Source organism: Myotis myotis, unplaced genomic scaffold (genome assembly GCF_014108235.1).
Source record: "Myotis myotis isolate mMyoMyo1 unplaced genomic scaffold, mMyoMyo1.p scaffold_m19_p_6, whole genome shotgun sequence".
NCBI lineage: Eukaryota > Metazoa > Chordata > Mammalia > Chiroptera > Vespertilionidae > Myotis > Myotis myotis.
The window spans coordinates 82117847-82145261 of NW_023416368.1; the positions used below are offsets into that span (position 1 = coordinate 82117847).

The 27415-nt window shown below is 55.3% G+C and overlaps 3 protein-coding genes and 1 non-coding gene across 13 annotated transcripts; 2 read left to right on the plus strand and 2 right to left on the minus strand.

The window, feature by feature from the left end:
- Positions 1–1634: 1634 nt before the first annotated feature.
- Positions 1635–1737, plus strand: LOC118659422. Its single transcript, XR_004968550.1, has one exon. It is a non-coding gene; the product is annotated as a U6 spliceosomal RNA (small nuclear RNA).
- A 350-nt stretch (positions 1738–2087) lies between these two features.
- Positions 2088–13471, minus strand: SLC25A23 (solute carrier family 25 member 23). Of its 2 annotated transcripts, XR_004968168.1 has the most exons (11): positions 11543–13471; positions 10342–10468; positions 9681–9768; positions 9279–9390; positions 7811–7969; positions 7574–7726; positions 7269–7376; positions 6105–6272; positions 4993–5143; positions 4137–4218; positions 3868–4010 (listed from the first exon to the last, which is right to left on the minus strand). XR_004968168.1 is itself a non-coding variant. In XM_036312837.1 (10 exons), exons 1-10 carry the CDS (start codon positions 11696–11698, stop codon positions 3826–3828), a joined length of 1407 nt encoding a protein of 468 aa, XP_036168730.1. In that variant the 5' UTR covers positions 11699–13471; the 3' UTR covers positions 2088–3825. The 2 variants fall into 2 exon arrangements, 1 of the variants encoding a protein (XP_036168730.1); XM_036312837.1 differs by lacking the exon at positions 4137–4218 and having other exon boundaries at positions 2088–4010.
- Positions 13472–14276: 805 nt separating this feature from the next.
- Positions 14277–16931, plus strand: CRB3 (crumbs cell polarity complex component 3). 2 transcript variants are annotated; one of them, XM_036312838.1, is made up of 5 exons: positions 14277–14446; positions 14663–14838; positions 15601–15668; positions 16172–16315; positions 16642–16931. In XM_036312838.1, exons 2-5 carry the CDS (start codon positions 14757–14759, stop codon positions 16711–16713), a joined length of 366 nt encoding a protein of 121 aa, XP_036168731.1. In that variant the 5' UTR covers positions 14277–14446; positions 14663–14756; the 3' UTR covers positions 16714–16931. The 2 variants fall into 2 exon arrangements, with proteins under 2 accessions (XP_036168731.1, XP_036168732.1); XM_036312839.1 differs by lacking the exon at positions 14277–14446 and having other exon boundaries at positions 14801–14932.
- Positions 16932–17161: 230 nt separating this feature from the next.
- On the minus strand, positions 17162–26588 carry DENND1C (DENN domain containing 1C). 8 transcript variants are annotated; one of them, XM_036312830.1, is made up of 23 exons: positions 26268–26570; positions 25009–25073; positions 24885–24928; positions 24726–24775; positions 24432–24551; positions 24282–24351; positions 23785–23856; positions 23625–23690; positions 23454–23507; positions 23242–23352; positions 22307–22407; positions 22168–22213; positions 21939–22040; positions 21733–21858; positions 20791–20895; positions 20023–20113; positions 19873–19913; positions 19590–19661; positions 18678–18722; positions 18501–18608; positions 18231–18298; positions 17872–18079; positions 17162–17765 (listed from the first exon to the last, which is right to left on the minus strand). In XM_036312830.1, the coding sequence occupies exons 1-23, from the start codon at positions 26459–26461 to the stop codon at positions 17217–17219; spliced, it is 2508 nt and encodes an 835-aa protein (XP_036168723.1). In that variant the 5' UTR covers positions 26462–26570; the 3' UTR covers positions 17162–17216. The 8 variants fall into 8 exon arrangements, 6 of the variants coding, with proteins under 6 accessions (XP_036168723.1, XP_036168724.1, XP_036168727.1 ...); XM_036312831.1 differs by lacking the exon at positions 23625–23690; XM_036312834.1 differs by lacking the exon at positions 21733–21858.
- Between the last annotated feature and the right edge of the window lie 827 nt (positions 26589–27415).

Sequence of the window (27415 nt, forward strand, 5' to 3'; positions counted from 1 at the left end):
ACCTTTAGAAGCTGGAAAATGCGGAGCCAGCCCTGACGACAGCTTAATTTTAGCCCAGAGAGATCCATGTCATGTTTCTGACCTCCAATATAATTCATTGGTGTTGTTTTAAGCCACCAGGTTTGGCATCATTTGTTACAGCAGCCATAGGAAACTACTACAGGGTTTCATTGTCATGGCAACAGGAGATGAAAGTAAGAGAGAATGGGACAGTGTTGTCAGTAGGATCCAACAAGAGTCTTCACTGAGGGCATCTCCGTCCTCCCCCCAAACACCCTTTATTTTGTAGGTGGGGAAACTGAGGCTTAGAAAGAGAAGCTTGTCTGGTGTCACACTGCATGTCAGTTGCAGAGCCTCCTAAATCCCAGCCATAGCGTCATGGGATATAAGAATGCAGACACGAAAATGGACGTTAACTGGTCCAATTAAATAAACTTAAAATGCTGACACTCTATGCAAGCATGGTGGTAGTAACACTGGCAATGCTAATTCCTTGTTGAAAGCTGTGTATATTGCATAACAATTTTTCTGGTGGCATGACTCCGAGATAGCAATATCCTTTGACCCACTCCTGGGAACTGATGCTGAGGACATAGTTCAAAGGAAGTAAAAATACAAAAGTTAGCAAGATTTGATCCCTTATTTGAGTATGTGGAAAATCGTATCTGTGGATGTGCGTATGTATCAGTGAGCTACTGTGATGTAATGAATTACCGCCCCCCCCCCCCCAGCAACTTAAAATGCAAACAAGATAGTAGCTGCAGTTCACTTATAACCTAATCCTGGAAGTGATATACCGTCAATTCTGCTGTATTCTCTGGCCCAAACAAACTCACCTTGGTACAATGAGAGAAGGGATTATACAAGAATGCAAATACTAGAGGCAGAAGTCATTGGGGGACATCTTGGAGGGTGACTATCACGGTCCATACAGGAGAGTTTGGACATGTAAAGACAGGGAGAAAGTGGAATGATGGGTCTACAAGCCAAGGAACACCAAGGTTTGCTAGCAGCCACCAGAAGCTGGAAGAGGCGAAGAAGGATCCTCCCCTGAAGTCTTCAGAGGGAGCATAAGCATGCCAACACCTCGATTTCTGACTTCTACCCTCTAGAACTGTGAGAGAATAAAGTTCTGCTTTGGTATGTGTTTTTTTAAAATGTCTTTATTGTTGAAAGTATTACAGATGCTCCCCTTTCCCCATCCCCCATGACCCCAAATCTCTGTTGTTTTTATTCATGATAGCTAAAAGGTGGGGAAAAATCCAAGTGTCTACTGATGGGTGAATGGACCATCCAGACAATGGAATATTACTCAGCCGTCAAAAGGAAGTAAATTCTGACACATACTGCAACATAGGTAAATTCTGAGGACATTATCCTCAGTGAAATAACCTGACAAAAAGGACACATACTGTGTGATTCCACTCACAGGAAGTCCCTAGAGTCAGATTCAGAGATAGGAAGTAGATGGTGGGAGCCAGGGGCTGGGGGAAGGGGAGTTAGTGTGTGATGGGGACAGAGTGTCAATTTGGGAAGGTAAGAAAGTTCCGGGGACGGATGGTGGGGATGGTTGCACAACAATGTGAATGTATTTAATACCACTGAACTGTACACCTAAACATGATTAAAATGGTGTGCTCGCTTTAGCAGCACGGGTACTAAGACTGGAATGATAGAGATTAGCATGGCCCCAGGCACAAGGATGACACACAGACTCATGAGGCAGTCTATATTTTTTTAAAAATGATTAAAATGGTAAATTTTATGTTATGTGTATTTTACCACAATACAAATATATCCATCAAAAAATGTGTTGTTTTTAAGCCCCATTTGTGGTAACTTGTTATGACAGCCCCGGGAAACGAATACACTTGTGTAATTAGGAACAATACGAAAACAATTAGAAGGGCTCCTGCACATGGACTTCTCCTTGCCCCACTTCACAGATGTGGAAGCTGAGGCTCAGCGGAGTCATTTCTTGGTCTCCTCCAGCTGTGAGTGATGGAAGATGGTCCATGTCCTTTTCCTGTGGGTAGTTTGAGGGTGTCCCACCTCCACCCGCCCCTTTCAGTAAAAACCACAATGAAAAGAGCTTAGAAATGTATTCCTTTTGTTCTTTTGCTTTGAAATAACACATACAGGCAGGGATGTGGGGCATGGCATAGGTGGGGAGAGGTGGAAGTCTTGGGGAGGTCCTTTACCCGTCACAAACAGTGGTTCCTCTTCTGTAGTCCTTTAATGGGGTTCTCCAAGGACTTGGGAGGAGTGGAGGAAGGGGACCCCCAATTAAGAATCCAACCATAAAGTGCAGAATGTATATGGGGGTGTTGGGGCTTGGGTTAGTTGGGGGCTGGGGGTGGGGTGAGGGAATGTCTGCTCCTCTCCATAGGAAAGTAGACCTGGAATGAGTTCTGGGGGTTTGGTTCATTTTGCATGATCCGAAGGATGGTCTGTGTAGACAAACCTGCTCTTGGCTTTCACCTCTGAAGCCCAAGGAGAGGCTGGTAGTGCTGAGGCTGGGGGGAGGTCCCCTTAATGTGTCCCCCACCTCAGATTGCCTCACTGCCAGCCCCCAAGAAAGAGCAGCGGGACCCTCCAAAGGACCCAGGCTCTGGGAGTTATCGGCTCATAAGGTGGGGAGTGGAAGACACTGCAGAGGGTTGGGGGGAGCGTTGGAGGGAGCATTGTCCTCATAGGGCCCAGAGATATGGCCATGCTGGGGAAGTGAGGGGATCCAGTGTCTGTGCAAGGCGTGAGAGGGGCATTGAGCCATATCAGGACATTGAACAAGTCCCATGGGTTTTCTGGAGCCAGGAGGCCAGGATGTGGGGCTCCTCCAGGCTCCCAGGTCCATGTTGTGGTGGAGAAGGTCTCTGGGCTCTCATGTGTGTCTGGGTGAGGGGCCATATGGAGCCATTTTGCTGTGATTAGCCTACCGGGATCTAGATGTGGGATCTGAGCCAGTGTCTGGGAGGATTCAGGTCAGAATCCAGGGGCTAAGGAGGTGGGATCCAGTGCCTGGGAGTGTCAGGGTCTGTTTCCTGTGGGTGGAATTTCAGTATCCAGGGCCTGCGTGAAGGGATTAGAGAGCCAACAGCTACAGTTACCAGGACCCAGTGGCTCTGCCTCTGGGCTCTCGTGACTGTGTTTTTAGGAGCCAGGAGCCGGTGTCTCAGAGCTTGTGGATCTGGAATCTGGTGGGCTGGGGGCTGAGGACGTAGTGGTTTAAATGTAGGGATCTGGCAGTCAAAGCAGAGGGATCTGGGACCCAGTGAGGTAAAGGAACTCAGGAATCCACTGGCTGGGATGAGGGGATCTAGGATCCAGTAGTGGGGGCCCTAGGATCTGGGCATCACATGGCCAGGAGCTGGTGGCTGAGGTTTCTTAATATTCAGGATCCAGTGGCCAAGCTTGGGAATCCAGGGATTGGAGCGTGGAGGTCTGGGATCTGCCAGTGGGGCTGGGGATCTGGGATCTAGTGCTGTAGGAAGACACTGAATCTGGTGCCTGAGGGAGCTGGGGTCTGGGTGCTTAGATATAGGGATATGTGCTCCTGTGGTTAGGGTTTCAAGATTCATTAGATGAGTTGTGGGGGATCCAGTGGTTAAGACATGGAGGTCTAGGACCCAGTGTGTGTGGGGCGGGGGTGAGGGGAAGGGAGTCAGGGAAATATGGAACCCAGTAGGTGGGATGTGGGATGCAGGACCCAGTGGATGAAGTATAGGGATCCTGTGGTTTGAGTGGGATCCACTGGCTGGGCCATCAGTCTCTGAGGTGTAGGGGTCGTCATGATTGAGGCGAGGAATCTTAGTGAGGCCGGGTCCCTCACCTGGATGTGACCCCCAGAGCCTGCTTCATGTTCTCGTAGACCACATAGGAGATGCTCACAGCTGGGATAACCTTCATGAAGTTGGGGGCGATGCCCCTGTAGAGGCCTGGTATGCCCTCCTGGGACAGGATGTGACGGAACAGACCCAGCATGGAGAGCTGGGGGGCGCCCTCGATGGAGGCTGGGAGGGGTAGGGGCCAGGTCAGGTCAAAGGTCCTCCTCTCCCTTCCCCCTCCCACCCCTCAGGGCTGGGCCAGGTGGCAGTTACAGCAGGATAAAGGAAGGTTAGACTAACAGCAGGACCTACCACTCAAGAGTCAGGACTTCTACTGGCCTTGGAATGGACTGTTCACCTTTTCACATCAATCTGGAGGGCCCAAGTTTGGGGACTATTCAAAACAGAGTAGGTATGAGTGTGTGTAGTGGGAGAGGGCACAGTAGTGTCCTCTTCCTGGAATGATTCGCTCCCACTTCTCCCAGCTAACTCATCCTTGCAACCTCCATTCTAAAGCCAGTTCTTCATGGAAGCCCTCCTGGGCAGCCCAGTCTAAGTCAGGCTCCTTTTCCCCTTTATTCAACCCTAAATCCATAATCAACTGTGGAATGGCTTATTCGGCATCTTTCTTCCTCTCCAGCCTGTGAACTACATCTGTCTTATGCCCTGATAATCCTTCAGCAAAAATCATGGGACACAAACGCTAACATTTCCTAGGAAATTCTCAAAATAGATTCAGGGATAGTAGGGGAAATCAAGGAAAGAACCCATGAAAGAAAAATACAGAGAAACACAAGATGATAACCAGCCTGGCCCTGCCCCTCCTTAACCCGTTCCTCACCTTTCCTTATGAATCCAGCCTTGCAAATTAGATCTCGAATGACCAGCCCAAATATGCTGAAGTCTACCAAGTGACCTTCCAGCTAAGATTGCTAGGGCCCTTCCACTACTCGTTGCATCCGCTCTCCTAGTTAGGGCAAAGGGTTCCCATTCCATTGTCACAAATAGGTACACTGAGGCCCAGAGAAAGGTTGGGAATTGGTTGGGCCATTCAAATCCAGGAGTATTCCAGCCTGGGATTCTACCTACCCAGGAGGAAGAGCTGGGGAAGTGGAGGTGGGAACCAAATTGTGAGACCTTCCCACCCATCCTCCCACCCAGGCCTCACCTTGGGCCTGCATACGGGTCCGGACCAGGGCCAGAGGGTAACTGGCTATCTGGCCACAAGTGCTGGAGATAGTGCCACAGGCCAGGAGCACGAGGATGCCTGGGTCAGCCGAGTCATGGCTATATTGCTGGAGCCACCGGTTCTTCAGGGTCTGGGGTGAAGAGGGGAATAGGGTGGGTTGAAGGTGGGTGACACTAGGACCTTGGCTTCAGAGACCTCGCTATATCCCATGACAGCTAGTTCAGCACTTTGTACCCCTAAATGCAACACAATCATTTTACCTGCACCTTCTCACTCATTCCCCATCTCTACCCTCTATGGTATATAGAATGATGGCCCCCCCCAGTCCCTGGATCATGTGAATATGGAATCTTACATGGCAAAAAGAATTTTGCAATGGGATTAAGTTAAGGACCTTGAGATGGGAGATGATCTTAGAGTATTCAGGTTGGTTCAATGTCATCACAAGGGTCCTTATAAGAGTCAGAGAAGCCCTGGCCAGTGTGACTCAGTTGGTTGATGTTGTTTCGTGCACCGAAAGTTTGCCAGTTCGATTCCCAGGCTGTGGGCACGTGCCCAGGCTGTGGGCTTGATCCCCAGTAGGGGACATGCAGGAGGCAGCCAATTGATGTTCTGTTCTCACATCGATGTTTCTCTCCCTCTCCTTAGACATTCCCAGACCTGCTCTTTTGTCCACTGCTACTTTTGATTACATAGCCTGCTTTATTATCTCCTGTGAGTGCATCAGGATCTAAAATTACTTATTTGCTGGTTGACTGGCTTCCTAGTTTGCTGAAGTGGTTTCCAGGAGGGCAAGGGCTGTGTTGTTCTCATTTGATACAGCAGTCTGCCCAGTGCCCAGCAAATATGGGGTCCCGACTATCATGTGTCCGGAGACCCCGGAAGGCTGAACTGCAGGTGTAAGTGAAAGAGTGAGGCTATCTAATGCCTGAAAGGCTTCCCCAGGGTCCCCAGGTCCATGGTGCTTCTCTACCCCAGGATTGTCTCCCCTGGTTCTGGAGATCAACTGAGTCAGCCCCACAGGAATGGGTGGCCCGTGGGCAGATCCCAGAGGGAAGAAGAAGGGAGAGAGGGGCGGGCTGCCCACAGACCTCATAGACGGCCAGATCGATGCCCGCGTAGGGAATGATGCCCAGCACGTTGGGCAGGTAGCCATGGTAGAAGGCACGGGGCCCTTCTCGCTCCATGATCCGCCATGCACAGTCCAACAGCCCCTTGTACTGGCCCGTCCGGCGAAGGGTCAACCGTGTCTTTAGTACCTGGGGAGAACCCGGTTATCCCTGGAAAGTTGCCTCTGGAATCACTACACCCAGGAAGGAAGACACCTATAAATAGCTACTCCTGGAAGGAGATACCCTGAGAATAAGTGAATTTAAAAAACCGCTTTCTTTAGAATCTTCTGGTATCTCTAATCTCCATACTTAAAAATGGTTACATGTGGCAGCTACGGCTAACAGTCTTCCAATATCACGGTCCCTTCTCCCTTAATAAAAGGAACCATAATTTTCAGGAAATTATGGTCCATAGCCTTTAGAAATAAAGACTACATTTCTCAGTTTCCCTAGGCATAGGGCCATGTGATTAAGCCCTAGCCAATGAAACAGAAGCAGAAGGAGAAGAGGTATATGTAACTTTCGAAAAGCATCCTTAAAGGCAGAGATGTTCTTTTCTCTGTCTATTCTTCCTTCTTGGCTGGAATGTGGATGTGATGATGACTGGAACAAGAAGTCATTTTTGTCCACAAGGTGGATGCTACATGCGGAGGTGGTGGAACAAGATAGTGGGAAGGAGTCTGGGTCTCTAACACTTTGAAGCCACATGCCAGCACTGAACCGCTCACCGTTAGACTTCACTTATGTGATTTGCGTTTTCCATCACTCAGAATCCTACCTGACACACTACACAACCTAAAACCTACAATGATTTCTCTGAAAACAGGTTTACCTAGAAATGATACCCTTGGGAACAAGCATTTTGGAAACCAACATCCTTAGAAGAGGTATATCCATAAATGGCTTCTCCCACAATGGCCGTCTAAACAGTTACAACCAACACGACCATCCCCAGAAGTCACATTTCAAATTGCAGTTCCCAGAGAGGCTAGACATGAAACAGCACTGCTGTAATGAGCTACAGTCTGAGTCAGGGAGAGGCAATGTTATAATCCCAATGCTTATCACACCACGAAGAGAAATGACTATTGCAGGCCTCCCCACCCTGCAATGGGGCCTCAGTCAGGGTCCCCCCCTTCTCACCTCCATGGGGTAAATGATGGTTTGGGCTGTAGCACCAGCCAAGGATCCAGCCACAAAGCGCTCCTGCACATGCAGTGTCTCTTGCTGTCCCCGAATGGCCCGCTTGAACTGAGGGTGGGAGACACAGCGGTGGGCAGGACCTCAGGGGGTGAGCTTTCCATGCACTTGGACCGCCCCTTTACTGTCCTCCTGTCATGGGCATCATGCAGGGGAACAGATGTGCACTCCTGGGGACCTGCAGACATCCCCTGCCCCCAAGCCAATCCTCTGAATCCTAACCCATGCCTCCCCACAATTGCCCCCACCTGCTCATAGGCCATGAACTTGATAGCTGACTCAGGTGCAATCTTGAGCACATTGATGCCGTTGCCACGCCATAGAGAGTGCACGCCCCCCTCTTGGATCATGTTCCGTAGGCCCCCAAGGATGTTCAGCTGGTTGGTCTTGGAGGAATGAACCTATGCAGGGAGACAAGGTGACTTTGCAGTCCCTCCTAGGGCCCAGGTCTCAGGTAGAGGGTGCATCTCTCCAGGGCCCCTTACCTGCATGAAGACCTTGAGGCGGTCCAGAGGGGCTGTGCCTGTCCGTGACACGGCGCCGGCCACTGCACCGGCCACCAGCTGCTTCCACCACATGCCGGTCAGCTTTTCCTGCTTTGAAAACTCATCAGGGATAGTCAGGCACTCGCCAATGTCCAGGACCTGAGGATGCAGGGGTGGAGAGATGTAACACAGCTCTAAACAGGGGTGTCTCCAAGAATCCTCAGACACCCAAACAGTCCATCAATGAATCTTGGAGATTCCCTACCAGATCCCACCAAAACATCCAAGTCAGTCATCTGTCTCCTATGTAAGATCCTAATATCCCTCCTTGGGGACTTTGACCAAATGCCATTGAAGGATTTCCCACATAAAGATCCCTCCAGAGCCAATCAGATCACTCTGAAGGATCCCACTCAAGGGTGTCCCACATAAGGATTCCAGAAGAACCTTCCAGGGCCACACAAGGTCCTACAGGGGACCTCTCAGATAAGGCGCCTAGCAGATCCCTCCCTAGGTCTCACCAAATCCCATAGGGATTTCTCCCACATAGATAATCCCTCCTTAGAGTCCGCCTATAAACTTCCCAACCAAGCCTCCATGAATCCCCTCATGAATTTCTGCACCTCCCAAGATCTCACCATATCCCACAAATGGATCCCCTCCAAATGCATCAGTTCCTACCAGAAACACTGTTCAGGAATTCCCCCTCCCCCGGAAATGGCAATCTAGAGCACCCCTCCCAAATTCCTGTGGATCCCATTGGAACCTCTGGAGGCAGTGGCTTCTTGTCTTTTTAGCAGCAGAATCCTTAATTGAGGCATTTAAAAACCAGAAAGGGAGCTGCGTGGGTTGAGGGTAGGAGGCCAGGTGCCCTATTTGGTGAGCTCTTTCCTCCCTGTGCTCCCAGTACCCACAGCCTGCTCCCAGAGGCCCCTCAGGAAGTCTCAAGGGCTCCAATCAGATTGCAGAGACCTCCCCAAATGGGTCCTCAGCCCCTCAGTTCTGGATGGAAGGAAAGAGGAGCCGAGTCTCATTCCTTGGCTGCTCCCAGTGGCTCCTCCTTCTAGAGCAGTGGTTCTCAACCTTCCTAATGCCTCGACCCTTTAATACAGCTCCTCATGTGGTGGTGACCCCCAACCATAAAATTATTCTCGTTGCTACTTCATAACTGTAATGTTGCTACTGTTATGAATCGTAATGTAAATATCTGATATGCAGAATGTATTTTCATTGTTACAAATTGAACATAATTAAAGCATAGTGATTAATCACAAAAACAATATGTAATTATATATGTGTTTTCTGATGGTCTTAGGCGACCCCTGTGAAAGGGTCATTCGATCCCCAAAGGGGTCTCGACCCGAAGGTTGAGAACCGCTGGCTTAGAGCATCCTGACCCAGCCCCTCCGTACCCTGGGGAGACCTGAGCTAGGCCCCCAGGGGAGGAGGAAAGCCACCCCCACCTCACCGTAGAATGCTTCCAGAAGTAGAGCACGTCTTCCATATTCTCCAATGAATGCAACAGGAAGTGGTCACGCCATTCCTGCCAGTCGATAGTCATAGTGCCGTCACGGTCCATGCTGGGGGGTGGGATAGAATCAGTGCCTGATGCTGGGGGGTGGGCTGGAGTGAGGCTCTGGTTGGATTTGGAGGCAGACCAAGCTTGACTGCACGGAGAGCTGGCCATTTTACAGTGGGGGAAACTGAGGCTCAGAGCAGTGAAGCAACTGGCCCAAGATGGACTTGACTCCAAAGCTCAACTTCTCAGCTCCGACCACCCTGGTACTTGGTCTAAGGCCCAGAGGCTCCAGGCAATCAAGGGATCCCAGGGGCCAGAGTTACCTGGGATTCTGGACCCCCAACTACTCACCTGTGTAGAATTTTCTGTGCCTGCTCCAGAGAGATAGAAATGCCCAGAGCTCGGAAACTCTGCTGGATCTCAGAGACATCGATGTGACCTGGGAACCAAGGTGGGGAAGCATGTGTGTGTGTGGGGGGGCCCTGAGGCCGAGGAGCAGGACAGTTTGAAATGGGAGTGGTTTAGCAAGACCAGGGATCCAGAAACCTGGGTGAAGTTTGTGGCAGGGTTAGAGAATCCCTGCCCCGCTGGGATCAGAGAAGTGGGACTGGGCAATGTTGGGGGATTCTCTGATCCATGAATAAATGAAGAGGTGAACGTTGGGGTAATTATGGGGCTCCCTGCACCATAGAGGATCAAGAGGTGATATTGGAGACCTAGAAGATACTATGGGGAGGAGGGTCTCTGTTCCATAGGGAATCCAGGAGCAATAGGGGGGCTCTTTGTCCCTTTAAAAAATCTAAGGGTAAATAATAGGGGTCTCACTCCAGGAAGAGAAGGTTTGATGGGCTGGCTGGGCCCCAAACCACCTACCTAGCTGGGGGTGAGGAGGGTTCCTAAAATAGCCTGTGAGTCATCAGGGAGAAGCGAGCCTTACCCCTCCTCCTGGCATCACCAGTTCTATGCCCATTGGCGTCTCCCCGGCTCTCACAGCCCCATCCCTGGGCCTTACCATCCTGATTCCGATCCAGACTGTGGAAAAGAAGCAGCAGGCGCTGTTCCCGCTCCTGCAGGTATTGGGTAAACTCTTCAAGGTCCAGCCCGCCATCTGGGTCAGCACCACCCTCTGGGGAGAGGCCCTGGCAGAGGGGAAGGGACAAAGGGAGCTCCAGGAGGCTGCTCCCCATCTGGAGAGGGCATAGCCAGCATATGACCCAGGAAGCCAGGGGCCCTGGTGCCTAGAGGACAGGGACAGGGGCATTCACCCCTCCCTCTGTCGGCTGGCTTGTCAGCAAGCTGTCCAAGGCCACAGAAGGGCTCTGGGGTGGAGGATAGCGGTTGTCCAGTTTTCCCAGACAGCAAACTGAGGTTCTCCAAGGTCAAGGAACTCATTCAAGGTTACCGAGTTGGGAAGTGGGAGGTAGCACTGGGCTCTTGTCTCTGAAAGCCTGTCCTCCCAGCTGTCTTACAAAAATCTGGCCCTATGGCAGTTTCAGCAGCTCCCCTTAGAGACAGCTCTGGGCAGTGTGGGGCGAAGACAGTTCCAAGCTGAGCAGCTATAGGGCCTGTGCTTTCCCGCTGGAAGGTTGGACTGGAGGTGTCAGGATGCTATAGAGCCACCCCAGTAGCATCTGGGGCTACAGGTGTGGGGGACACCTGCATTGGCCCAGGGGCAAGTTCATGCTTTGATAGGTGCATTCCCGGAGGAGGTGGCCTGGGACAGGATCAGGTCCCTGGCTGGGACAGCCTGGGGCTGGGAGCCAGGTCTGGGAAAGGGCAGGAATGTAAACAAAGAGGCTGGGGCAACCGGTGGGGAGGGCAGTGGTGGCCCAGAGGGGGAAGGGGAGAGCGTGTCTGCGGGGGTGGGAGCAGGGTACGTCTTGGGCTGGGCAGAGTTGACCCGAGAGTGTGTACGGGGCAGTGGGCAGGAAAGCAGACCAGACTCTATTCTCAGGAAGACATCCCCTGCCTCTGGGGGACGAGGGTGGGACCCCAGCCGAACCGCAGGCTCCGGGCCACCCTAGCCCCGTTTAGAGCGAACTTGTTAGGCCCAGACACGGGTGGGCAAGGGGAAGGGAACAGAGCCGCCCAGGTTGGGCACAGGTGCTGGAGTCCAGCCACAGGCAGTTCCCGGCGGCTCCCGGAGCTCCATTCAGGGTCTCGGGTTACCCAGCGCCCGCGGGGCGCCAGCGCGGCTCGCCTGGCAGGGGTACCTGTTGGGCGGCGCGGTCCGGGTCGCCCCCGCTCAGCCGGGCCAGCCCCTGGCGCAACTCCTGCACGTCCACGCGGCCGTCCTTGTTACGGTCCAGCTCCTCGAAGAGGCGACCCCAGCGCTGCCGCCGCTCCGCTTCGCCCGGGCCCCCCCGCATGGCGCCCTCCGGGGGGGAGGGAGGCCCGGCAGCGGCGGCCTCAGCCGGGGCTTCGCGGCACCCCCTCCCCCCCGGGGCCCCACAGGGCCAGCTCCGCGGCCACCGCTACCGCAGCCTCCGCGCGGCCGGCCGGGCTCGGGCACTGGCAGGAGGCAGTGACTGCTAGCCGTCGCCGGCCGCGTCAGAACCTGCGTCGCCTGCCCGACCCTCTGGGGGAGGAGCCGGGGCGGAGCTGGGGGCGTGGGGCGGGTTGTCGGGGATGCTCGGGAATGGCACAGCCTAGGGCACAGCCTCGGGGCTCATTCCGGGAAGAGGGAAGAAGGGCCAGGTAGATCCGCGATCTCAGTTCTGTTTCCAGTGTGCCGCCTCTGCGTGCCTCAGTTTACCTTCTGCCCAAGGTGGCACGGTAGGGAGACATCAGGGGTTGGGCTCCGTCACCTCTTCCCACTGACCTCCCTCTCCTACCAAGGTCTCGTTTTCGCCAGCCACGCTCAAGAACCAACCCAACGCCATCAGGCCCTCCGTCTGCTCGCCGCTCTGCTCGCCGCTCACTGCACGTCCCCCCTCGGTCACAGAGACCCGAGAGCTCGGCGCGGCGCTGCCTCTCGCCCCTTCATGCCACCCGCTCGCCTTCTTTCTCTGCCCCACTCAGACCGGGAAACGGAAGACCAACGCGCGGCGCAGCTGCAAAGTCCATTTCCTATTCGCCAAACCGCGGGAGCCTTGCCCGCCGGGCCCGCCTTGCCCACCCACCCCGGGCAGCCTCGGGCTCCGCCTCCCCGGGCTCGCCCCGCAGTCTTTCGGGGCCGCGGCCCCACCCCGACGCCGGGCCGAGTGCGCTCTCCTGACCAGCCTCGGGTGGGGGTGCGGGGGGAGGGGGTCTCAGTGTCCCAGGCGCGGCTGGGGACCTGCACCGGGTGGCGGAGCACAGTAGGCGGGGCCCCAGCCAGTCGTGCCCACGGCAGCTGCCGAACGTCCCTCCCACTGGTTTCGGGCGCAGTTTCGCTATTTATCATTAGGGGGAGGGGCGCCCAGATCACTAGACAGCGGATAATCATAACAGCTCACACCGACACAGCGCTGCTCATGCCAGGCCTTTTACTCACCTCTCGGGTCGCCCCGCCAAGCCCTATGAGGCAGGTGGGACTGGCTTTCCCCCTCCCGGGTGAGGAAACAGGAGACTACGGCGCTCTCCCCAGTCCAGTGCCCAGTAAGGGCACAGCAGGAATTTATCCAGACCTGGGATCCTTACCCATCACTCTATATACCCTAAAAGGGATTAACTTGCCCCTGACCATCCCTCTTCACCCTACAGTCCCCAAGAGGAGGTCGTCTTATTAACGTCGTTCTTTATCCAAAGATGCAGCCATAAGGACTGGTTTCCACTCAGCTTCTGCCCCAACAGGTGCGTCTCAGACCAACAAGCCTCTTATAGACGCTTTTATGTAAAGGTAGGTCCTTGCAGGTGCCCTTCATCATGGGGGTTACACATGTTTCCCACGGAGACACCCCAAACAGGTGTTTCCTCAGCTACATCCTGACAGGTGGGCCTCATTACACATACACCTCTGTCCTGCTGCCCCCCTCCCCCCGCAGGTGCTTCAATGTGGCTGTGCCTCATACAGATCTTCTCAGGTCTTTCTCTCATGTGAGCTCAATTCTATGCAGATGTTCCTCATACAAGACTACAGTGGGGCCTTGACTTACGAGTGTCCCGACTAACGAGTTTTTTGAGATACCAGCTGTCTCTCGGCCGATTTTTTGCATTGAGTTGATAGAGTCATTTGAGTTAACGAGCTCCTTAATGAGCTCCTTAATGAGCTCGGTCTCGGAACGAATTAAACTCGTACGTCAAGGCCCCACTGTACTTCCTTCACCTCACAGGTATGCTTCTCAGCAGAAATCCGCCCAGGAATGAGTTATACAGCGTCCCCACCCGCACGGGTGTTTTCGTGTTAAGTATACACCCGTATGGGTCTGTTTCCGTATAACTGAGTCCCATACAGGTGTACTTAAGTGCAGGTGTGTCTCATACCGGTATTGCCAATACATCTCCACACAGAAATTCCTTATCCAAGTGTTCATTCCAGAGGTGAGCCATGCAGCCGCGTCCTCAAAACCGTGCGCCAGAACGCCTCAGCCAGGTGTTTGTTACAATACAGCTGTTCGACACAGCTGTTTTCCACACAGGTGTGCTTCCGGTCAGCTATACGCCAAATGGGTGTGATTCAATGCAGACGTCTCCCACAGGTGTGTTTCTTACCTGCCCTTGCCGATGTCTTTTCTACCGGTTCGCTCCCATGCAGGTGTGTACCACGCAGGTGTTTTTTCATGAGGGACTCCCCATCTGGGTCGGCCCCGAACAGGAGTGCCTCATACCACCGTGTCTCCACGCCTCGTGTGTCTCCGCACCTGTGCCGTCTTACAGACGTCACCGCAATCCACGTGGGAGTTTCCTCCTGCACTTCCGCGCTTCCGCTCCTCTTTCTTTTCCGCATTACAGGATTGGGTTCCCGTTACAGGTGCGCACGCGGCGCGGCCCCACCTCCCGCCTGGCTCCGCCCCCTCATCTCTTTCAGGTGCACAAGCCGGAAGTGCGCTCCCCTCCCAGGTGAGTGACTAAACTTTCCGGGTCACGTGAGCGGGAGGAGCCGGTGTGGTCCGGCCGAGCGACCAAGGGACGCACGGAGGGATCGAGCGAGGAAAGCAGATCGGGAACCTGAGTGAGATCTAAGACGCCCGGGCCAGGTAGGGAGGCAGGTCGCGCCGCCCCCCTCTCCCTACCCCCTTTCCTTTCCAGAGCCTAGGAATGCACTTCCCGAGTTAATTTTTAATCTCTGACCTCTGGCGGCGGGGCGGGGCTGGACTCCGGGGTGCCCTGGCGCGGGTCGCCCCTCCCTAGGCCTGCGCCTGGGTCAAGCCTCCTCCCCCACGCCCTGGCCTTTCTCCGTCTCCCGCCCGCAGGTGCCAAGTCGTAAGTACCTCTGGCCCGAGATGCGGTAGGAGCGGCGCGCAAGAAGCCCTGTCCCTGGTGCCACCAGCCTATCTCCCCAGGCCCATGGCGAGCCCCAGCCTGGGGCTGCTCCTGGCGCTCGGCCTGCCGCTGCTGCCCGCCCGCTGGGGCCGGGTCTGGGGGCAAAGTAGGTACCGGCAGGGGCGCTGGGGACCCGGGACACCGAGAGGTCAAGAACTGGGGAGCGGGCATGGAGTGCCTTGGGGGCAGCAGTCTACAAGGTCAGGGCTGGGGATTTTGAATTCCTAAGTCCTTCCTTGGACGGGTCGCAGTTGGTCTAGAATTCCTGAGTTCCTGTTTGGGGTGGAATTATGAGCCGGAGGGAGAGGAGGCCCGCATATCTGAGTCTCTGTGGTTGAGGTGTTTTGGGCTGTCTGGGAGCCTGGAGGAGGCCTGCCTGCCTGGGGCTCTGAGTCCAGGATGACCACCAGGCTGGCCATATGGGTGGACCCAGCCATTCAGTCCTTCCAGTTTCAAGAGCCTGGGGTGGGGATGGGGGTGGGGGCGGAATCAAATAGATACTCCAGGCAAAAGCAGGATCTGTCCAGATCTTTCAGAGCCAAGAAAAGGCCAGGTAGGTGGGGGAGGGGAGAGGAGGGGACAGTTGGGCTTTCACACCATCTTGTCATAGCCCCCAACTCAGCGCTAACTGCAAACTACTGTGGGCAGATTCCTCACTGCTGGGCTCCACTGGGCTGAGGGTGGCCAGAGTAGCAGTACAGCTGGCCTGGCTCCGACATGCAGAGCACCCACAGCGAGAAGAGCAGAGTTCTAACGGGGGTGGGGGTGGGGCATGAGGGCAGGGGAAATCCCCAAGGAAGGGGGCAGATGTGCCAGGATGGGAGTGATAGATGGAGCTTCATTTATTCTCTCTACCACTTCCTCACAGCATTGGACCCCACTGCATATGAGAATAGCACCACTACCACCCCATACCCCAGCTTCAATGGGGCCCTGGTGAGTTGGGGGGTATATATGTCATGAGGGCAGCAGGGATTCTATTTAGGATGCTATCCACAAGTAGCAGGTGGAGGGGCCTAGATCCCCAGAGGTGGCAGGCCAGGATGGGGGTTGGCATTGGAGAACCCCAAGTGTGAGAGAACAGAATATCAACATGACAATTAGGGAGAGCCAGGGGCCCAGACTGGGGAGACCCAGAACCTCAGGAAGGGAGTAGATGGTGGCACATGCAGTGGGTCAGGAGCCCTATAGGCCTCTCGGGAGGAGGGGGGGAATAGCTAGGAACCCAGATGTGACGGGTGCTTGGAAGGGGGACCCAAGACATGGCAGATGTGGGGGACTGGGAGCCCCAAATGTGATAGATGGGGATCAGGTGGAGGAACCAGGTCACCAAAAGGAGCAGGGGTGTGTGGGGGGATTAGGAACCCGGGATGCTTCTAAGGTGGGGGCAGACAGGATCCCCAGATTCAGGGAAGTCACACCTGTCCCCTGTCTCGCAGTCTAAGGAGGCCACCACTGCCATCATCGTGGTCTTCTCCCTCTTGGCTGCCCTGCTTCTGGCCGTGGGGCTGGTGCTGCTGGTGCGGAAACTGCGGGAGAAGCGGCAGACGGAAGGCACCTACCGGCCCAGCAGTGAGGAGCAGGTGGGTGCCCGAGCGCCACCACCCCCCAACCTCAAGCTGCCTCCTGAGGAGCGGCTCATCTGAACGCTGGGGTCCGCCACAACCACCACCACTACCCAGGACTGCCTAGCACCTGCTCCCACACAGCATCCACCACCGAGACACGAGCCCATGATGGCTCAGTTGGACTTTGGGGCCATGGGGCACCTGCCGGGCGGGCTCTGCGAAGCATGTCGCCTCTGCATGACTCTGCCTGCAATTGGGGGTGCCGGTGCTAGGGACCCGCCTTTATGCTTGCTGCACCGTCTCCACACAGGCCCGACAACCCCCCTCTCCTTTCCTTTCAGTTCTCCCACGCAACCGAGGCCCAGGCTCCCCAGGACTCCAAGGAGAAAGTGCAGGGGTGCCTGCCCATCTAGGTCCCCTTCCTCTCTTCATCTCCTTCCCTTGCTGTGTGACCTTGGGGGAAGGCTGATCCCTCTCTGAGCCTTCAAAAACCTGGGCTTAAGAATAGAAGGGGAAAAGGTGCTTCAAAACTCTGCCCCCGAGGGCAAGGGAGGGTGGGGATGCTGACATTTTATATATATATATGTGTAAAATTGATAGTGAGATATAATAAAACCTTTTTTTGAACTGGTGGAGGCAGAAATTAGCCTAGATGGAGGAGGTAAATCCAGGGCTCATAGGCCGTGGAGGATGAATTGCAAGGTTTTGAGGATCTTAGGGGCTGGGAGGGTTTCCTGGAAGAGAGGCTTTTCACTACCCTTCGGAGCCAGCAGGAGGCTGCGTCAGTGGGGAAGGTGGTGGATGGGATGGGTTTAGGAGCAGAGAGAGGGCCCACAGGTAAACTCACCAGGAAAAACCAGCTTTGGGCTCTTGAGACTTTATTGAGAGAATGGCATCTCCTCCAGATGCCTGGTCCTTAACCTTCAAAACACTTTTTAAGCTCAGCAACTCTGGGCCGGTTCCTGGCCTGGGGCTCCTGCGGATTGCTAGCGGGCACAGCAGGGGCTCTGGAGCTCTCTGGGAAACCGAGATCTGAGGTAGAGTCGAAGGTTGGAGATGTCCAGGTGATATCTGAGTTGGGCTTTGTGGGTAGCAGAGGTTGGGGGCTCTCTGGAGGGCTGGGCTGGGTGGGCACTGTGGAGAGCTGGGAGCAGGAGCTCTTCTGGCCTCTGGGCTCTCCGGCGGCCTCGTGGAGAGGGGAGAGAGGTGAGGTGTGTTGATGGGGTTCTGTGAGAGAGGATTTGAGGTCCCCGCTGCTGCTTGGGTCTGCAGAAGCTGTTAACGATTGGGTTGAAGAAGTGATTTCTTGGCTGGCCTCTGAGAGAGTGAGGTTCTTTGAAGACCTGGTGGTATCCGGAGGCTGGGGGTTTTGCAGAGATGGCAGGCCGGCAGGCAGGGACTGGGAATGGGGTTCTGGGGGGTCCTCCTCATCTGGTTGCCACCTTTGTCTTCCTGGTAAGTTAGGCTGGACGGGGGGTGGGGGGAGTGGGGAGATTAGCAAGTTGCTGGAATTTAGAGGGGGAGGGGGTGGCAAGATGGGTGGGCAAGTGGGAGAGGGCTGGAGGGCTCACCAGGCTGAGGCAGCTGTCCATGTCCTCTCTGTGGCAGCAGTCTAAGCTCTGGCTGGGCCGCAGGCTGCCTGTCCTTGTGGCTCCCGTGCTCAGACTGTCTAGTATCTCACTCAACAAATCCAGTTCTTCCCCAGACCCCAGGAAGCTGCTGTCCAGAGCTTCCTCTGCCCAGGAGTCCTGGGTAGCCTCCGGGCTCAGAGGGGGTGTCCTGTGTGAGGTTAGGCAGCCTCAGATATCTGCCCCCAACCCCCAGCTCCAGGCTGGTGGCTCTGGCAGGTTTGAAATGTGGGGATCATCTTCCCCATTAGTTCTGGCCTCCCACTTACAATATTGCCCCCTCTCCTGCCTTTGAGCCTTACCTCTCCCCCAGGGACTCAGAAGGTCTCTCTTCCTGCCGGTGTCTCCTGCTGGGGCGAAGGGGCCGGTTCTGCAAAGGACAGGTTTGGAGGGGTGGGGCCCCAGGAGCTAGAGTCAGGGGAGCTGTGTGAAGGAGGGTGAGTGTGAAGCGGGCATCAGGTACTGGGGTACACGAGGAGGGAGGCAAGTTGTCTAGATGGAGATCGAGGATGGGTGGACGACTTGGTGATAATTCCAGGTGTGTGTGTCGGGGTGGAGGCAGGGCATCTTACCTGTCCAAAGTGCTGGGTGATAGGCAGGCGCTGCTGCAGGTGATCTGAGCGACTGGTGAGGGAGAAAGCCCTGAGGGAGCCCCCCCTCTGCAGGCTAGAATCCCTATCCTAGGAAGAGGTTGGGTGAGCCAGGAGCCCATTTCTCCATTCCCCCCACCCATTGGCCATTAGCTTTACCTTGTACATCAGGAGGCTCTGCATTCCCTTCAAGCCACTCTTGGCCTATGGAGGAGCCAAAAAAAAAAAAAAAAAAAAAAATTAGATTTGAGGTGATTTGACATGGGACATTTGAGAACTCAGCCCCCTGTTCCTTAGAACAGTGGAGTCTGCCATCTATTCATGTTTATGTCTCACAAATGTATTCACAATTCCCCGTGCATCACCTAAGGAGTCAATACAAACTCTCGCCCCCTTGACTAATACAAAAGGACTATTCCTGGGGGAAAGAACTCTCCAGATGAAATGGGGAGTGGCAAAAACAGAACATCATAAAAATGTGTCCGTGTTCAAAAGCCGAGTGAAGAATAAAATTGAATGGACAATTTGGAGCTGCAGAAGTTGGCCCCAGGAAATGGGCTTGGGAGAAAAACCCCAAAAGGATAGAAGCGGGGTTTGCAGTGTCTGAGAAGGACAAAACAAACAAAAAAACCAATGAATCTTGGTTGCCAATTTTAAATAGGAAAGAAATCCTGACAAACATGAGAATAGTGAATGGAAAATGAAAGTGGGAAAAATTGTTAATGGCTTAACTGCTGATTCAGGTGATAAAAGCATGTGCACTTTATTTTATTTTATTTTTTTTTAAATATATTTCATTGATTCTTTACAGAGAGGAAGGTAGAGAGATAGAGAGCTAGAAACATCGATGAGAGAGAATCATCGATCAGCTGCCTCCTGCACATCTCCCACTGGGGATATGCCCGCAACCCAGGCACACGCCCCTGACCGGAATCGAACCCGGGACCTCTCAGTCTGCAGGCCGACGCTCTATCCACTGAGCCAAACCGGTTTCGGCGCATGTGCACTTTAAATGTGGGGTTAAAATGTCCTCTGTCACCCCAGTAAACAGCCTGTCTAGCCCAGCCTCACCGAGCGGTACATGTTTCTGACGGTTGGTTGGGTCTTGGCCTTGACGGAATGCAGGAGGGCACCACCACCTTTCTGGAGAGAGAGTGCCAAGGGAGAGAGGTGTGGGCATCTGGGGTTACCCCAGGACCCACCTCACTCAAGGATTGTGTGACCCCAGACAGGCCCTTCTCCCTTTCTGAGCCTCAATTTCTTCACCTCTATAAATGAGCAAAATAATGACCCTACTTGGGGGCTGTTGTGGGATTAAATTAATCCAATAATAAACAAGACAGGTGTTCAATACCTTTAGGTTGTCTGCCCAGAGCTGGTAGGAGCGAAGGGTGCCTGGAGTGAGGAGAGAGCGTGGTCATGACAGGCATGCTCAGGCGGGGAGGGGGGTGGGGGGTGGCGGCGGCTGCTGGGGTAGGGACTCCGGGCTAGATTCAGGGCTCACCTGAGGAGGCCCCACTGCAGGTGATCTCCTGCTCAAACAGATCTGAGAACCCCTCTCCTGTGTTAAGCCTCTCCAGCCGGCCGTCAATGAACTGGGGATGGGAGAAAGGATCAGAGTCACATCTGAATGCAAGGACTAGGAGTCCTCTCTTCCTCAGGAAGTAAAAGTGATTCCTGACCCGGCTAGGGGCCCACTCACAGGACCCAGGAGGTCTGGAGGCCACCTCTGGAAGCCAGAGGTCCAACCGCCTCCTATAGCCCCAGGTCAGGACCTGTTATCAGGGACTAGACACCGCCCCTCACAGGGACCCGGAAGTTAGATTCTGCCACTTCGGACCGACCCGCCTCTCAGTGACCCTGGAAGAGGCTGACCCCACCTTCAGGGACCCTAGAACCCACGCCCGCGCTGAAGGATCCTGGAGTCCAGCCCACCTTCCTCCAGGAACCCAGGAGTCCGATCCCACTCCAACCCCCTCCCAGGTACCCGGGAGTCCCGGCCCGCCTCCTTCCTCCCAAAGTATGTGCGCAGCTGGACACGCCCAGAACTTCCGAAGACGGCATTATTTCCCCAGGGCCCAAGGAGTAGATTTTGTCCCTTAGAAAATCAGGACGGGAACCCTTATCTTTAAGAAACCTAGTTCAGTTCTGTCTCCCCAATCTGAAGAGGGAGATTCCGCCAGACCGACTCTAGCCCCGCCCACAGGACCCAGGCGTGGCGTCCCTAACCCCGCCCCCCAGGTCCCAATCCCGCCCTTGGGCTCCGGCGCACCTGTTTAAACAGCTGCAGGTGCACAGCCCGCTGGTGGAAGGCCTGCAAGGGAGTCCCGGGCTTCTGGGCCAAGAAGGCTTCTTCACTGAAGGTCACAGGCTGGCCCTGGAAGAAGGATCCTCGTTCTGAGCTCCCGGAGGCTCTCCTGGACACCAGCTGCCTCCCTTACTCTACCATCTATCTATGTAGCAAATGTTGATTGAGTGCCTGCTGTATGCCTGCTCCTGTGCAGGACCTGGTGAGCCAAGCGGGAGGGGGGAGGGGGGAATTTGGGCTTTTACCCAGAGGGAGGTGGGAGCCCTAGAGGGCAGAGGAGGGGTGAGACCTGACTTGGGTGCTCACAGGTGACTTCTGGCCGCTTCAGGGAGGACAGACTATGAGGGTGAGGGTGGGAACCGGGGAGAGGGGACTCATTAGGGAGGCGGGCACGCTTATCTAGGTGAGCAATAACGGGGACCAGACCAGGGTGGAGACAGATGATGGGGAGAAATGGGCAGATTCCAGACGTGTTGTTAAGGCACAGCCACAGGCACATCAGATACTTAAATGATAGAATTTCCCCCTCCCTTAAGTTTTTATAGAATAGTGGGAAACTGAGGGAGGGGGTCGAAAGTCAGCAGATCAGAGTCCTGGGCTTAACACTCACCTACCACAGGACTTCTCCAAGCCTCAGTTTCTTTACATGTAAAATGGGACCATAATGGCACCTATCTCATAATACTGTCATGAGCACTAAATGAGATAGTAATAGTAGAACCTAGCATTTGAATACTCGTGATATGCCAGGCACTATCCAAGCATTTTACTCACACCATCCGTTTGGGTGGGTACTATCTGGATCTCATTTTATAGATGAGCAAATGGAGGCATAGAGTAAACACTCTAAATGATATTATCTTCCAGGGTCGACTAGGCCTCCTCCTCAGCATCCCCCCTGCTCACCGGGCTGCAGACCAGCGCATCGCGGTACCCCCCAAAGAGCAGTGCCTGGGCTTTGAGGAAAAGACGGGACACCCCTTCTCCTGGGGCCAGCGCGACCTTTCTTAGCCTCAGCCTCAGCAGGGACACCTGGAGGACAAGGGAGCAGCGCTGAGCGGGTGGGTTTGGGGCCTCCCTCTCCCAGACGCTGCGGGAGGGGTGATACTGACCACGTCGGAAGGCAGCGCCTGCACGTCGTCGAAGGGCGTCTCTAAGATATTGGAGTCCACGTTCATCATCACGACATCTTCCAGGCCTTTCTCCAGCACTCTCTGTGTTGGAGGGTGGTAGGGGGACCGCAGCTCAGAGTCCGAGGAACCCTGGCGGGGGAGGGTATCTGGGGATGCAGAGGGAGGAGAACTCCGCCCGTCCTTGCAGTCCATGGCCGCTCCCACTGACCTCTGTGAGACTGGCGTGGACTCCGATGAGGTAGGGCATGGGAGCGCTGCGGACGACCCGAGGGAGCAGGGTCATGCAGGCCCTAGGCCCTGGTCCCCAGCCCCCCAGGCCCGGCCCCTCCCCAGACTCCGCCCCTCACCAGCAGTAGTCCAGCAGGTGCGGCGGCAGTGTGGGGATCAGCACGTGCTCCCATTGCATGGGGTACAGGAGGGCACAGGACGCGTGGACGCACGAGGTCAGCTGGGGACGGGTGGGTACTGTGGGTTCAGGGCCTGGACCCCCAGCTTCAAGAACCCTCTCTGGGGTGGCTCAAGAACCCTCCCCCAGCTCCATTTCCCACCCACCTCACCTTACCCACCCGCTTCTGGGTAAGAGGTGAAAAGTCACACCCCTTTAGGAAGCAGGTGGAGACCTAGAATTTGGCAAATTACAGTGCTTGGAGCAGGTGGCGCCAGGAAAGACAGGTCAGGTAAGAGGTGCTTACTCAGGGGGAGGGGCTGCGAGTGGCCTACGATTCAGGGCAAGTCCTAGGGTTGGGGCTAATATGCAACCCTCCGGGATCCCTCTTCTTAGGGGTAGAGCTGTGACTAAGCCCACTAGCTCCACCCCCAACGAGGCGGAGCTAACAGTCGCCCTAGCCCCGCCTCTAGGGGTGGAGCCACGACGCAGCTCCACTGACCCAACCCCTAAAGAGGCGGAGCTAAAATTTACCTTCCTCGGTCCTGCCCTAGGGGTGGAGTCAGCACTCAGCCTCCACGGCCACCCTCCCTGCCCTTCCACCTAGGGGCCGAGCTGGAATTCAGCGCTCCCCGACCTCGCCCTCCAGAGGGGCGGAGCCAGTGGGTGGAGTCTGACTCGGCATTCCCAAAGAGGCGCTTGCAAACGGCAGCTAGACGCTACCCACGCTGACTCCCCCCACCCGAGTGGAGCCAGAGTTCAGCTCAACCCTGACCTTCACAGGGGCAGACCCAGGACTTTGCCCTCGGGTGACGCCGGGTGAGGTTAGAGTAGGAATCCGCCCCCAGGGACGAAGCCCGGTCTCGGCCCCTCCCGCCCGGCGGGCCCCTGCCTCACGGTGCTCAGCTTGCTGGCGGTGAGCAGGACCCTCCGCTCGGCCAGGAGCGCCGCGAACAGCCCCACGATGTTCTCATCGGTCACCGCCACCACCAGCTCGGTTAGGTTCCTCTGAGGGACAGAGAGGAGCGCTGGGCGCGAGGGACGGCAGGACCTGGCAGTCCCTGCGGGTTTCGGGACCGCTTCCCGCCCCCTCGGAGGAGCCCACTCACGTTCTCCGGAATGGATGGCAGGCGGCCGGAGTCAGGGGCCACGAAATAGGAAAGCTGGTGGTGGGGGTGGTGGTGGTGGGGAGGTAGAGAGGAGATTGGCGAGGGGACTGGTTAATCAGGGGTTGGCTTCACCTGGGAGCCCAACCTTCCAGGGTCCCCAGCCCTGCTCACCGGCCTGATGTTCCCGGGGGCTGGGGGCATCCCGCCGGGCACACTGGAGAGCGTCACTCCGCTGCCCTGAGGGAGAGGTGTGTCTGTGTGGTCCTCAGGGCTGGGGGGCTGCCTCCCCATCCACCTGGGGTCCCATGCCCAGGGGTTCGGAGCTACTCACCAGCTCCACGGAGGCCTGGGTCTCTGGCAGGGTCCGCTGCAGCAGGTTTAGAAGTTCCTCGACCTCCGAGACCTGGGTGGGGGTGAGGTGTCTGAGTCAAAACCTAGCCGGTTTGCTCAGTGAATAGAGCGTTGGCCTGCGGACTGAAGGGTCCAGGGTTCCGGGTTCGAGTCCGGTCTAGGGCACATGTCCGGGTTGTAGGCTCAATCCCTAGTGGGGGGAGGGGGGGCGGCGTGCAGGAGGCAGCCAATCAATGATTCTCTCTCATCATTGATGTTTCTATCTCTCCTCTCTTTCTCTCCGAAATCAATAAGAATATATTTTAAAACAAGAGAAGAAAAGGTAGGTTGGGGATTCTGAAGGTCTTGGCTCAAGCTGGGTGTTCTGAGAGGAGCCCAGGGCTTCCGTCTGGCCTGTGAGTTCTGAGCAGGGCTGGGGGCTTGTGGGGTGGGGGGCCTATGGTTCCCGCGGAATGCGGGGGAGGGGCCTGGTCTCACTTGGTCCTGAGCCAGGAGGTCTCCCACTGTGTTCAGGAGTTTGTAGAACACCTCAAACCAGGGATGGTGGCTGTAGAGAGAGGAAGCGGGTTCCATGAAGCACTCCTAGGTCGAGGCTCCCCCCGCAACCCCTGCCCCAATAGTTCACACCTGAGGATGCAAAGACAACTGTGGGCACCGGCCCTTAGGCGGCAGAAACCAAATCTACGGGTGCCGGTCAGGTCCGTGAGGGCGAAGGTGAAATGCTGTACCGCAGGGCTGGGAGGCTCCCTGGAGGTGAAAAATGCTCAGAGACTGGGTCCCAGCTCCTTCACTCCCTCCACCCCCCACAAGTGCTCCTAGTACTGTGTCCATCATCTGGGGCCTAGTTGTTAGGGCCCCTGATTCCCTGGGTGTCTGAGTCCTTAGGTCCCCAGGTCGCTGGCTGTCTGCTTTCTTCCATACCTTTCCACATCAAAAGGGAAGCAGAATTTAGGCACCATCTGCATAGCTTCCTGGGGGTGAAAAAGAGCACACACTCTGTGGCCACTCATTTTGGGCCCCACAACCTCCCCCAGGAGGACTGACCCTGGTCCCAGGGGAGCAAGGAACCAGCCTGCATACCTGGTCCCTGAAGTCTGGGGGGAACTGCCGCAGAATGGGTGGATCTGCAGGGAGAACAGGCCTCTACATTCAGGGCCCCACCTTCCATCTCCACTCCCCTCCCCTGAGGTCCTCCCCCACTCACCCTCCTGTAGGGAGGCAGGGCAGGCTGCTTCGAAGAACCAATCAAACACGGCAGGGGGACCCTCTCTGTGGGACAGGAAAGGGCTTAGTGGGTCCATGGACTTGCTTCTGTGTGTGGTTGTATCTGCACATGTGTGACTGTGTGTGCCTGTGTGACTTGTGCAACTGTGTGTGCATGACTCCCAAGGGTTTGTGGCAGTGATTGTGTAGATTGTACGACTGGGTGTGCATGGAATGGTGTTGATCGTGTGTGTGTGAGACTGGGAGTATGAAGCAGAGTGAGGGAGTGTGACTGTGTGTGTATGTGCATAACTTGCTTGAGCAGGTGTGTGTGTGCATGATTTGTGTGAGAAGGTGTGTGTGTATGGCTTGTGTGAGCATACAGATGTGTGTGTGTGTGTGTGTGTGTGTGTGTGTGTGTGTGTGTGATTCTATCTCATGTTGGCCTGAAAGGATGAGGCTGTCCAGTGTATGTTAGGTAGGACTGCGACAGTGTGATCAAGCCAAGCCAGTGTGAGGGTGAATAAGTCCATGTTTTCTTGTGTGGCTGTGAGTGTGACTGGGTAGATGTGCGAACATTGCTCTGGTTTTGAGATCAAGAGGCCCTGCCTGTGCATCTCTGTATGTGAGACTTCATGAGGCCCCAGGGGCTGACCTCAAATTTCACACCAGAGAGAGGACAGCATGCCCTCCTACTTCTGTGAGCCCTGCAGCCTACGCCTACCTCCCTTGTCCCCTGCTTCCGCCCCCTACTCAAAGGATGCAGAGACTTGTGCTTAGGGAGAGAGATAGTGAACCAGGAGGCAACAGAAGAATAGGATGGGGACTGACTACAGACACACTGCCCCTCACCCGGAGACTCCCAACACTTCACCCTCACGTTGATACGAGTCCTGCACAAGCACTTGCACACAGGGACACACAATCCTCCCTCACTCTGCTGACCCAGAAACTATGATATACCAAGAGGTGAGGTGCTCACTCAGCATTACAAACGTAGTCACATAGAGGCGCAGGTGTGGGGTTGGGGGGAGAGAGGAAAGAAAGGGTGAGGGGAGGGACTGCGAGTGGTCTGAGTGTGTCTGAGAGTAGAGTCCATATTCTAAGCCAGCTGAGTCCAGCCTTGATTTGGGCCACCTGCCCCTGTGGCTCTGGCCTCCTCCCCAGCCTGCCCCAGACCCCCTCCCCTTGTCCCCAGCCCAAGCCTGGTCTAGGAATCTTGGTCTAGAGGATGGGGGCGGGGGGGGGGGGTGTTCTTACTCAGCTCTGGATTCCATGGTCCCTGTTGGGCAGGCCCGGTGGGGCCCTTTCCCCAAGGGTTCTGGGGGCCCGTGCTTGCTCGGGCCTGGGCCCTGAGCCGGCTCAGCTTCCTGTGTGGCAGAGAGAGGAAGTTTAATGGGTGACGTCCCCGGAGGTATGTCCCTGCCCCCACTCACTTCGAGAAAACCAGGCATCCTGTCTCCTAGCCCTTCCTCGTGATGGGTGGGCAATGGGTGGCTCAGAGACCAGACCCCAGTCCCATCCTGCCAGGCCAGGCCGGGCCAGGCCAGGCCACGTGTGGTCCCTGCTATCATACCCAATCCTTCCCCTCTCTGTGCAGCCCATGATTCAGTTTGCCTAAAGTACTTCCTCTTCCCTCAACTCTTCTTTCCTTTGGTCCATCTGCACCAGCTATTCCTTGTTGGACCACCAGAGGGAGCTGGGCCTCAGAATGGCACAGGACACCCCAGAATCAGACGACCAACTGTGGTCAGAACACAGGCACAAACGCTTGACAGATAACACACATGCAGCCAGAAATGACTGACACAGACAGACAGACCAGAACAGTCACAGACAGTAGACAAACACAAAGATACCAAGGCATTCAGGCAGGCCACAGTCACGGACACAAACCGACAAGCTCAGAGGGACAACACACACAAGGAGCAGTCCTCACCCACACAGGTGACAGATGCAGAGAGATAACACAAGGTTGCAGCCATAAACAGTTCCAGACAGGGCAACAGACAGATGGGCACACATACAGAGATCACAGCTGTCAATGCAAGCAAGATAATAGAGAAATAAACTCAGAAGACAGACGGAAATACATAGAACAGAGGCATAGCTAGAGCAGTAACAAAGGGACAGACAAAGTCAGGGCTCAGCCACAAGTCAGATTCACAGCCAGACATAGTTAAGTGCACGGAGAGAGACAGAGTTGGGCACACCCAGTCAGAGCTGCAGACTTAGAAAGAGACAGACACATAGGCATACAGATGCCGTGTTGAAAAACAAGGATCCATAGACAAACTTTCAAACCTGAATCAAGCTTTTGATATGTTCTGTTATTATGAAAGGCAGGTCAGGTAAGTGGTTAAGGGAATGATTTTGGAGACAGAGAGACCTGGGTTCAAGACCTGATT

Bases quoted from the DNA above. Each gene is read 5' to 3' on its own strand.
- CRB3 (XM_036312838.1), top strand. From the start codon at position 14,757: ATGGCGAGCCCCAGCCTGGGGCTGCTCCTGGCGCTCGGCCTGCCGCTG. The intron at 15,669-16,171 runs GTGAGTTGGGGG...CCTGTCTCGCAG, and splicing joins CCAGCTTCAATGGGGCCCTG to TCTAAGGAGGCCACCACTGC. The intron at 16,316-16,641 runs GTGGGTGCCCGA...CTTTCCTTTCAG, and splicing joins GGCCCAGCAGTGAGGAGCAG to TTCTCCCACGCAACCGAGGC.
- SLC25A23 (XM_036312837.1), bottom strand. From the start codon at position 11,698: ATGCGGGGGGGCCCGGGCGAAGCGGAGCGGCGGCAGCGCTGGGGTCGC. The intron at 10,469-11,542 runs GTACCCCTGCCA...CCCCTCTGCCAG, and splicing joins CGGACCGCGCCGCCCAACAG to GGCCTCTCCCCAGAGGGTGG. The intron at 9,769-10,341 runs GTAAGGCCCAGG...CTTGGTTCCCAG, and splicing joins TCTGGATCGGAATCAGGATG to GTCACATCGATGTCTCTGAG.
- DENND1C (XM_036312830.1), bottom strand. From the start codon at position 26,461: ATGCCTGGTTTTCTCGAAGTGAGTGGGGGCAGGGACATACCTCCGGGG. The intron at 24,552-24,725 runs GTATGGAAGAAA...TTTCACCTCCAG, and splicing joins TTCCCTTTTGATGTGGAAAG to GGAGCCTCCCAGCCCTGCGG. The intron at 21,859-21,938 runs GTCAGTATCACC...CTTGTCCTCCAG, and splicing joins AGGCGCTGCCTTCCGACGTG to GTGTCCCTGCTGAGGCTGAG.